The 10037-nt window shown below is 59.4% G+C and overlaps 2 protein-coding genes across 2 annotated transcripts in view; one reads left to right on the top strand and one right to left on the bottom strand.

Annotated features, from left to right (window-relative positions):
• The window catches only part of CACNA2D4 (calcium voltage-gated channel auxiliary subunit alpha2delta 4), a 126368-nt gene that overhangs the window by 86485 nt on the left and 29846 nt on the right, over positions 1-10037 (top strand). The gene's annotated exons all lie outside the window — the stretch shown is intronic.
• The window catches only part of LRTM2 (leucine rich repeats and transmembrane domains 2), a 17651-nt gene that overhangs the window by 7059 nt on the left and 555 nt on the right, over positions 1-10037 (bottom strand). Inside the window, exons 2-3 of the mRNA XM_004710289.2 lie at positions 2994-3165; positions 2475-2615 (exon numbers count right to left, since the gene is read on the bottom strand). Coding sequence (XP_004710346.1) covers positions 2475-2541 — 67 coding nt within the window. The 5' untranslated portion in view covers positions 2542-2615; positions 2994-3165. The remainder of the gene's footprint in view (positions 1-2474; positions 2616-2993; positions 3166-10037) is intronic.

The following is a 10037-nucleotide window of genomic DNA, read 5'->3' as shown; positions in this document are numbered from 1 at the left end:
GAAGAGCCTCTCTTTCCAAAAGAAATGGTCCTGTGTGTGGACCATTCATTCCCCTTTGTGCCAGCTCCTGCCTCTGCCCCGCCAGCCACCGCCTTCAGGAGCTGAAGGCGTGCTCTGCATGAAAGGGGCACCCAGAAGGGTGCTCCTAATCCTGCCTAGATCACCTTCCAGCTGCTGTCAGATTTGCAGGAACAGATCCAAGGTGACAGCCAGTCACACTGAGGCTCAGGGCCCCATCCACAGAGGGATGGGGCTCTGGAAAGGAAATGCACAATGTCCCTTCCTCCTTGAAGACTTCTTGGGGCAAGGGTCCAATAGCGAGCACGGCACCCAGGCCAACTTTCATTTCAATTGTCATCCTAGAGCCACCCCGGCCCTTGGCTTCGGTTCCCATTCCAATGGGCTGCAGAGTAGTCATTCCAGTAAATGCATCAATTAGCAGCATTTCTTCCTGGCCCACCATTTGCGCAGGACCTCTCTGGGTAGCAAGTGTGGGGTCCGTTGGGTGGAAGTGATGGAGACGTGACCTTTGGAGAATGATCCCAACCAAGCAACTCATGGTCCACTTACAACTGAGTGGCCCTTTCTAAACGTGGTCTCAAACCCTCCTCCACTGTCTTCCTGTGCACCCAAGAGCCCTGCTCACTGGGACCAGGATAAGGGATGAGTTCAAGATAGCTCCACCCTCACCTGGTCAGCCAGACGTGGTCAGCCCCACCAAGCCCAGAGCAGGCTTGGTGGAGAGTTCAGACCCCACATGATGACCCAGTGACTCCACCCAGGGAACTGGCTGCCACCCTGACCTGGGTCCCTGGAAGGTACAATCCTGAGTCTCTGTCCTGGTCGGTGTCTGGTGTCCCAAAGGGCAGGGCTTGAAGGGACAGGAGGATTGATGACAGCTGGGGGACATGCAGAGCAGACACCTGAGCCCCTGTGCTCGTGATAGGCGATGAGCTCAGTCTTGGTCATGAAAGCCAGTTGGAGACCCTCCCCGGTCACCTGGGGTCACCTGCTACTGCCTTTCACCCACTAATCCTTTGAGCCCACCTGTAGCCAGGTCAGTCAACCCCACGCATATTCCATTTGAAAATACAACATTCTTGGGTCTGTACTTCCCTCAGAGAGGACTGCAACTTCTCTACCTGTCCCCGAAAAGGGACTAACATAACCAGATACCACGGCGCCCCATGCTACCCCCACCGCCACCAAAGAAAGAACTGGCAGCAAGGCAAGAAGAAAGTATTTTTGAAAAGAGTCACACACACACACACACACACATACACCACCGCCTCCCCACCTCCCCCAGTCCTGGAAATCCAGGGTGGTCGAAAAGCTCTCATGACAATAAGGCATAATCCTGTGTTGCAGGTGCTGAGTGCTCTTAGAATGAGAGTGAAAGGGGATCCGCGTTGCTCAGGGATCAGCCAGGCTCTCAGGATGAATAATTCAGCCTGCTCGTGTGGCCGTGGGATCAGAAGGCTGGCTGTGGGGAGGGCAGAAGTCGGGCAGGATACAGCCCCCAGCACCATTTCGCCTCTGACCATGTAGCCTTGGGCAAACCAGATCTTCCTGACCTTTGCCTTTACGGCAGGTCAAGAGAATCCCTGGGGCTTCTCCACCCTCACACTGCCTCCTTGAACAACGAATGCCCCCCTTCATCAGAAATGCAGGGCCTTGTTTGCCCAGTGTGCAGAATAGCAGGGGACTAGATCCCTGAGCCCCTTCCAGCCCCTATCCCAAGACTGCACTTCAACCAAAATGGAACCAGCTGCCAGACAGTCAATGCTGCCTCATAGCAACCCCGTGTGTTTCTGAGACTGTAACTGTTTCGGAGTAGAAAGCCCAGCTTTCTCCCGCAGAGCTGCTGGTGGTTTCAAACTGCCGACCATGTGGATCGCAGCCCAACGTAACTACTGCACGTCCAGGGCTCCTCAAGGCTCCAGGAGCTCCTTCCAAGTTTGAGTTGCCTAAGAGAGGTTGTTGGGGTCCCCCAGCTGATGGTTGGGTCAAGACCAGTGGACTATGCCCCATGAGAGCAGCAGGGCCCTGCAGGATCTGGGACTACCAGCAGGGTAGACCACCTCCCTCTGCTCCAGCCAGTACAAGATACCCATTCTGAAAGCTGGGACGGCACCTGGTCTGTGTAAAACTCCGGAAGGCAGAGCCTAAGGGACGGACTCACCTGGTCTGTGTAAAACTCCAGAAGGCAGAGCCTAAGGGACGGACTCGCAGACTTGCCTGGGGAGATGGACCCAGCTGTATGGCCTCACAGTGCCTGGTCTCACCACTGCACTCCAGGAAGCAACCCTGCCTTGGGGTGGCCGTGTGCAGGATGGGGCATGCACGTGCTGGCTTCCCAGAGCAAGGCCTTGGGCACCCCAGGAACCTCCCAGCAGCCGCAGATGCAGCACCCACACATGCTGCCCACCACCCTCGGCCCCGCCCTGCCCCGCCCCAGGCCTGGGCGTACTCACAGGAGATCTGCTTCCACTGCAGGGCAAGCCAGGTCCTCTGCTCGGGGCTGCTGCCCGGTGCCAACATGATGTGAAGTCCCAGGGCTCCCGCAGCTGCACCTCCGTAGGGAGAGGCGGCCCTGCGCGCGCGGCCAGTCAGTCCTGGCAGAAAGCGGGGGCTGAGAAGTGGGTGTGCAGCTCCAGGTTGTGCCCGCCCAGGGATCAGGGAGAGGGCTGGGTGTCTCTTTACGCCTTCTGGATCGCTCTCTTGTTCACTGCTTGGTGATGACTCTCTGGGGAGGAGGGACAATGGGGCAGAGCCCAAGGAGCAAAACCACCCACCCCTGGGGGTGGGCAGAGGGCCTGGGGGCCTGAGTTCGGTCCCCACCGCCAGCCTCTCCCAGCCTCCTCTTAGTGCCTCTCGGATGTCACAGGTGGTGGGGTTTGGACAGACCTCTCTCTTCGGTGGCAGTGTGGTGATGGGCACCAGCCAGCACAGGCTCCCTCACAACAGTCGCCGGGCCCCAGAGCTCCACTTACCATGGGCCCAGAGCAGGCAGTGGCAGGGTCCTCCTCGGGGGCTGTGGGTAGGCTGCTGGGAGCCCCCCGGGCGCCCCCTTGCTGGTGGCCTGTAAGGTGGGTCTCCCAGCTCCGTCTTCCACCAGCCGGTCTGTAATGAGGCTCATCAGCTCAGGGGGTCGTGTTGCTGCAGCTGCTCAGACAGGACACAGACACACAGGGAGGCAGCGGTGAGAGGGGGAGTGGAGCCCAGGGAAGGTGGGTACCGCCCAACCCAACCCTGGGAGGCAGGAAAGGAGGAAGGGGACTTCCCCCCCTCAGTGCCCAGGGCCCCCCAGAGCTCCCACCCTCCCACCTCCCTCTGCCTTAGGCTGGGCGTCAGAGCCTACGCTCCCACCCTTTGCCGGGGGCTGTTATGCCATTCCTGCAGCTGGTGAGGGGGGAGGTCGGCAACAAAATGGGGGACGTTTGTGCTCACATCCCCATCTCCCTCCCAGCTCCCCGAGGAGCCCTCCTCTCACCACCCCACTGCTTCTGCCTGGCTCCCAGAGTTTGACCTTCCTGGGCTGACAAATGTATCCCCTGGTAATTCCTGGTGGCAGCCTCCTCCACATCCCCACCCCTACCCTCACCCCCCACCCCCACCCCTCCCAGAGGAGGCCTGTTTAATTCTGGGAGCCCAGGAGCCAATGGCAGAGTGAGGCTGACAGCTGAGGAGGTGGATGGAGCTGCCGGGAAGCTTGAGTGTTCAGCTCAGAGGAGCTGCTTTGCCCTGGGCCTGCGGCTGCGGGCTCTTCGGCCTCGCCCCCTTCACAGCAAATTCTCACACTCGGCCTGGTTACAGAGCCAGACTAGAACACAGCCCCGGACAGGCAAGTGGTCAGCTAGGGCCCGCCCCTTCCAAGGGCACCCTGCTGCCTGCGCTCCATCTCCCCCTTCCTCTTGCCTCCACCCCGTGAGGGTGTAAGGCCAGCTTCAGGGGCCTGTTTGTGAAGCGGCTAACAGGGCTAGCACAAGGGTCACAAGGTTCGCAGCTCTCTGGCTCTTGGCTGGCCCAGAGCCGGGGTGGAAGCACCCCCAGACCCCACACTGCTCTGGGGACTGGGAGGAGGCGAGCTAAGAGCAGAGTAGCCTATGGCTCTTGGAGACCCCCTCCCTGGGCCCAGCCACCACCAGGCTCCTGACTCCGATCCACAGAGCAAGGGGGACTGGGTTCCCATCCTCTCCAAACCGTGCCCTAACCCATGTCTTGGCTTTCCTCCTTCTGCATGTGGTGACTGATACTGGTGGGAGGAAGGCTGTGAGGGGCCATTTAAATACACAAAGTGAAGGAGCATTTACTATGCTGCACGCACGCACGTGCTCTTGGGAGGTGATCTAGGTGAATGCTACTGGCTTAGACTTGGGCACGTGACAGGTGTGAGGAGACGGCAGCTCCTTCCTCCCTGGGGAGGGGCCCTCAGCAGTCTCCAGACAGTCTATGAAAGGCTCTCTCAGGCCCCGACAAGTTCTCACCCAGGCTGAGCCTGCACCAGGCCCTGACCGACCGCCACAAGGTACGGGTCACCTGGCTTGCTCTCACACATGCCTTCACAGGCCGCTGTCAGTGACAGCAGAGCCCACCCCGTCTCTGGTTTGGACCTGCAGACCCAGGCCTTCAAACACTCTCCCTCACTCCAGCAAGAGCCCGTATGTCAACCTCACAGTATCAGGCAGGTCCAAGGGCACCCCAGGCACAGAGAGGATGGCAGCTGGCCCAAGGTCACACAATAGGTCAGAGACTCAGTGGAAGGCTTCTGAGCAGCCTGTGCACCCACTGCCTAGAGACTGTCACCTAGCAATCGCCCTTGCAGGGAGGTGCCCATGTGTGCACAGAGCAGCTGCACACCCGGGCCTCCCAGACATGTCTTGGCACTCCATACCCAGCACGTGATGCAAACACACTCCCACAGTAAGTTGTGCAGCTAAGCAAGTGCTCACACACACACACTCACACGTGCAAGCACTCACAATCGGCTACACTACTGCATACTTGCACACGCTCACACTCGTGCATGCACACATACATATGCACCCACGCGCAGGCTCACACACAGGCACACATTCATCCACCTGCACATGCAAACACACCTACACGCACACTCACATGCACACATGCACGCACTTGCACATGCACACACACACATAGGCACACTCACACATTCCCACACTCGCAGGAATGTGCACAGGCTTGTAGGCATGCAGGCTCACACATTTGCCTACAATCACACACATGCACCTACAGGGGCCCACCTCGCCAGCAGCCCTCCAGCACCAGCCCTCAGACACCAAAGCTCCGGAAGCAGGTAGAGCACAAGCTTCGGGTCCCGAGTGCCTCCAGCCTAGAAGGGAGGTCCAGAGGACACCCCCCAGGGAGGTCGGACACCCAGGCTCTGCCCCCACTCTTCCTGGCTTCCTCCTAGGAGACAACTGGTTCTCAGACCCTCCCCCAAGGGGGGCCCCCAGCCTTGAACAAGAACTCCCCTGCCCAAGTTCCCACCATGCATAAGACTTGTCTTCAGCGGTAACAAGACACTGCTAACTCTGGTATCCTCTGGAGAAATGTGACAAAAACAAGCTGCCCCCTGTCCCATCCCCCAGGGAAACCCTGAACCCTCTGGGGTGAGACTCTGGCCCCACCAGCTTCTTGGACTTCTTGCTGGGTGTCAGAGCCTGCGTGGGAGGAAAGGCATGCCCAGCATGGGACAAATCATATAGGAGTGGCAGCATGGAGGTGACCCTGAGGGTGCCGGGGAGCCAGAACCCAGCGCTACCCAGTCCTTAGCCTCCCACCCACCAATACACCTCCAACCAAAGGATTCTTCCCGCCCCCAGAAGAGTCCAACCTCCTTAGGAAAGGGGTGACCTACATTGAGAAGCCGAGAGAGCAGCTGCTGCAGCAGGCGCTGGCCAAATGCTAAAATGAATGAACACAGTTTAGGAGGACAGACCCTACCCATCTGGAGACTGCGGTGGGCAGAACCCGAGTCAGGTGGGGTACCCTGGCAAGAAAATCCCCCATCCCCAAGTGCAACAACCGTGTCAGCTACGAGAGTGCGGGAGGACCCGCTCCCCATCCTCGCCTGCTTTCTGTCCAAGTCCGGAGACAAAGACCAGCGGAAAGGGACTGGAGCCCAGGGGGGTCCCTGGGCCCCCTTCACTAGTCTCCTTCCCTAGAGGCACCCCACCAGGGCAGTCAGCCCCTCACCCAGGCTGCAGACACCCAAACTTCCAATCCCTCTCTTCCTGGCTTCCTTCAGGGAGACAGCTGGCAAGCAGACCCTCCCCCCCAAGCCCATAGAGAGCCAGGATTGGATGAGGGAGCCTGGAGAGCTATTAGCTGTCCAGGGGGTAGCCATAAAACCAAAAATATAGGGCTTTGTGCTCCGGCCAGCACCAGGGGACTGGCCTGGGATCTTGTCAGAAACACAGACTCTCAGCCCCATGCTAGCCAGACTGCATCAGAATCGGCATTTCAACAGCACTGGCCACCGGGTGATGGGGAGCCCTATTTGGGTTTGAGAAGCCCTGGGCCAGATCGTTCCTGACACCCCAGCAGATGCTGTCACAGGCCCCACAGCCCAACCCACTGACCAGAGTCTGGAGTAGAACTTCCCCCTGGGGCTTCCAAGCTGCACGTCTTTAGGGGAAGTGACCACCTCATCTTTCTCCTGCGGGACTGGACGGCTGGTGAGATCACACCTTTGACCTTCCCAATAGCAGCCCATTGCTGCCCCCGCTGCTCCTCGGGCACCTCCAGACAGGGGCAAATAGCTACCCTCGAGCAGTACCGGAGGAGCGCAGTGGTCATGTGTTGGGCTGCTAAACTGAACGGTCAGGTGTTCGAAACCACCAGCCACTCCTTGGGAGAAAGGTGAGACCTTTTACTCTCATAAAGAGTTCACACTCTGGGAAACGCTCAGGGGCAGCTCTACCCTGCCCTGCAGGGTCTCCGTGCATCAGCATCGCCTCAATGGCAGCGAGTTTTCCTGAAGGCAGACACCAGCCAGAGGAAGACGTAGACCTGGGTCAGTGGTAGGCCCCCCTTCACTCTTACAGCTACCAGGGGGCCCGGTGGATGGGGACACACTGCTGTTTGTACTTCCTGTGACACCTCGCTGTGGGCAGCAGTGACGAGAGTCCCAAAACACAGGGCTCTGATCTCAGCTCTCTGAGGCCAGCAGAAGTACCCACAGTGCTCTACAGATAGGGGAACAGAGAGAACACCCCCCTCCGGCCCCCACCCCCACCTGTGAAATCACCTGCCTGAGGAGAGGCAAACGGAAAGACTTGGTGGTGAGCTCGGTTCAGGGGTCAAAGGTCCCGAGGCAGCTGCCTCTATAGACTTCTCTTTTCAAGGCATAGTCAGAAAGGGAGGCGGAGGGGGGCTGGGGGTCATCACCTCCCGCTGTATGGCACTGTACTGTTTACAGGGCTTTCCCCCACCCACGGTCTGGTTGGAGCTGAGAGGACTACTAATGAGGAGTCCACTACTCGGTGACAGCCACGTCTTTCCCTCCAGCCTCCTCTCTTTCCAATAATATCGCAAGTGATAAAAAGTCCTGGAAGAGAGATGGAGGGGGCTTTCTAGAAACTCCTCTGGCTGGGGGTTACGGGCTGTGGGGAGGGAAGGCAGGCTGGGTGTTGGGGAGGTAGAGATGGAGCAGGCGGTGGCAAGCAGGAGCAGAAGTTTCCATATGCTCCCATGGGGAGCCGAGTGGGCTGCAGAACCCCCGGGGGACTCCCGGATGGGAGCAGCTTCTGTGCATTGCAGGACATGGGGTCAGGATGGGGCCCAGCTGAGACCCCTCCAGCCCTCTGCTCCAGCCACTTCCTCTCCAGCCCGGGTACATCAAACCTCAGCTTAGTCTCCTCAACTTCTCTCCAGTGTTGGTCTGCCCGGTCTAGCCTTTAGCCCCGGGGCCTGGGCCCTCTCCTGAAGCCCCTGAGTCCCCAGGAGAGAAGAGTACGAATCTTAGACCTCAGCAGCCCTTGGCCAATGCCCCCAGTATGCAGATGGGGACCTGAGCCCTAGGGAGAAAATCAAGTGTCCAAGCCACACAGGCAGCCCATGTCCATTGTCCATTGCACCTGAATCTGGGTACTCCTGTCACACTCTGCCTCCCCCACCCCCCACTCCGGCCACCCTCCTCGCACCTCCCCCTGGTTCATTGTCCTTGGATCAGGGCAATGCCTTGGTGCGCCTTCAGCATCCAAGACTCACAGTATTTGGGAGCAAAACGGAGCCTTTGGGGCATCTTCACAAACCCCTCATTTTTTCAGAGAGGAGAAGGTGACCATGCTAGTGAGAGGCAGAACGGAGATGCAGCCCACCTCTTCAACCTCAGAGGACAGTGCCCTCCCCACTCCAGGCTGAGGGAGCAGCAGGGTGGCCACCACCCCGAGTCTTGTAGAAAGAGGCCCCAGACGGTATGTGTCCTTGGGAGCTGCTGGTAGAGTGGGCTGTCCGCCTGCTGCCAGTAACCTGGCCAACCAGCCCTTCTAGGAAACATTCTAGATTTCTCCCCACCCATCTTGCTCCTAACACACAGCACAGGCGGCAGGTGGGCAGGCAGTTCATACCCAGGGCCGATATCTGCACCCTCCGAATTCATTTTAAAACCTTGACATGTCCCCATTTCTTATTCCCAGCTGCCTGCACACTTGTTTCAGCCTCAAAAAGGCCAATCTCAAACAGAGCCTCTGAGGGACGGGAGAGAAAGACCCCTGAGTCAGTCAGGGCTCCTGGCTGCACCCTCGTCCTTATCAATGAGCTCAGTGCACACCGAGGTGGCGGTGCTGGCCCCTCATTGCACTGCCTCGGGCCAGGGGAGGTAGGTGGCAGGAGACATCAGCCTGGGGTGGCACAGGGGAAAGGTGGCTGACAAGGCGAAAGACTGACTGCCTGGCTCCTTCCTCCTCTCCCCACCCCAGATCTCCCCAGACACCCCCAGCCATGACACATAAATCCCTCCCCATACTGCCTTCTAAGCTGCCCACTCAGACCACAGCAGGCCCTTCGGAAGGGGCTTGCTCACCCCGGGGAGCCCCAGACAGCAGCTTCCAGCCCAACCCCAGGGAAGTCAGATCCGTTGCTTAAGAAACCTCCTCCTCCTCCTCAGGCTGCCACCCTCAGCCCTGGCTTTCCTGGTCTCCTTTCCTTGGCTGCACCAGAGACTCTGCCAGTGGGAGGTGGGGGTGGGAAGGGATGGACTCTTCTTGGCCCAGGAAGCCGGAAGCCACTGTTGGGTTTCCCCACCAACTGGACTGCCCCCACCGCACCACCACGTGCTCACCCCTCCCCCACGGATGCAGTTATCTAAGCAGCAGGGGTGTCCATCAGTGCCCAGCCAAGCTGACAGCCACGTGCCAGCATCACCACCACAGGAAATGCGCGAGTTCAGACAGAGGACTTGCTGGGAGGTGTGGGGATTCCAAGGAGCAGCCAAATCCTGGTCAGACTGCCCCTCTCTTTAGCGGGGTCGGCACAGGGGAGCCCTGGAGGTCCTGAGAGCAACCCAGGGTGACATTGCCCCACAAGGTGGAAGTGACATGACTTGGTTCCCACGGCCCCTTCCCATTGAGCTGAGCCCGCCACAGAGGGGAGGGGCGCCTGAGTGCGCTCTCACAGCGCACTCCCCAAGTCTTAGCCCCAAGCGGGCAGCCTGGGAGCAGAGCCTTGGCCTTGCTGACAAGAGAGGAAGGCTTCTCTCTGAATCAGGGCCTGGCCACACCCCCACCAGCTTCGCCCAGGGCTGCTCCCACTCACGTCCAGCTTTCTCCAAGGCCAGCCACCCCCTCCACAGGGTAACCTGTAAAATGGCCCATGCCTCCAGCAGCCATCCACCCTGCTACCCCCTGTCTTCCTCTGCCCCAGCCCTGTCACCAACACCCCTGCCCACAGCACCCAGTCCCTGTAGGAGGCTGTCTCTGCTGAGCTGGGCATCCAGACAGCACAAGGCTCTTGGCCGGCTCTCCCCAGGCGGCAAGACCTGTTTCTATGCCATCCCGGGCTGTCAGCTGGCA

This window comes from Echinops telfairi, unplaced genomic scaffold (assembly GCF_000313985.2).
Source record: "Echinops telfairi isolate 266 unplaced genomic scaffold, ASM31398v2 ScPeMD7_6273;HRSCAF=7185, whole genome shotgun sequence".
NCBI classification, from domain to species: domain Eukaryota; kingdom Metazoa; phylum Chordata; class Mammalia; order Afrosoricida; family Tenrecidae; genus Echinops; species Echinops telfairi.
The sequence above is the reverse complement of the archived record's forward strand: the minus strand, read 5'-3'. Positions and strand labels throughout refer to the sequence as shown.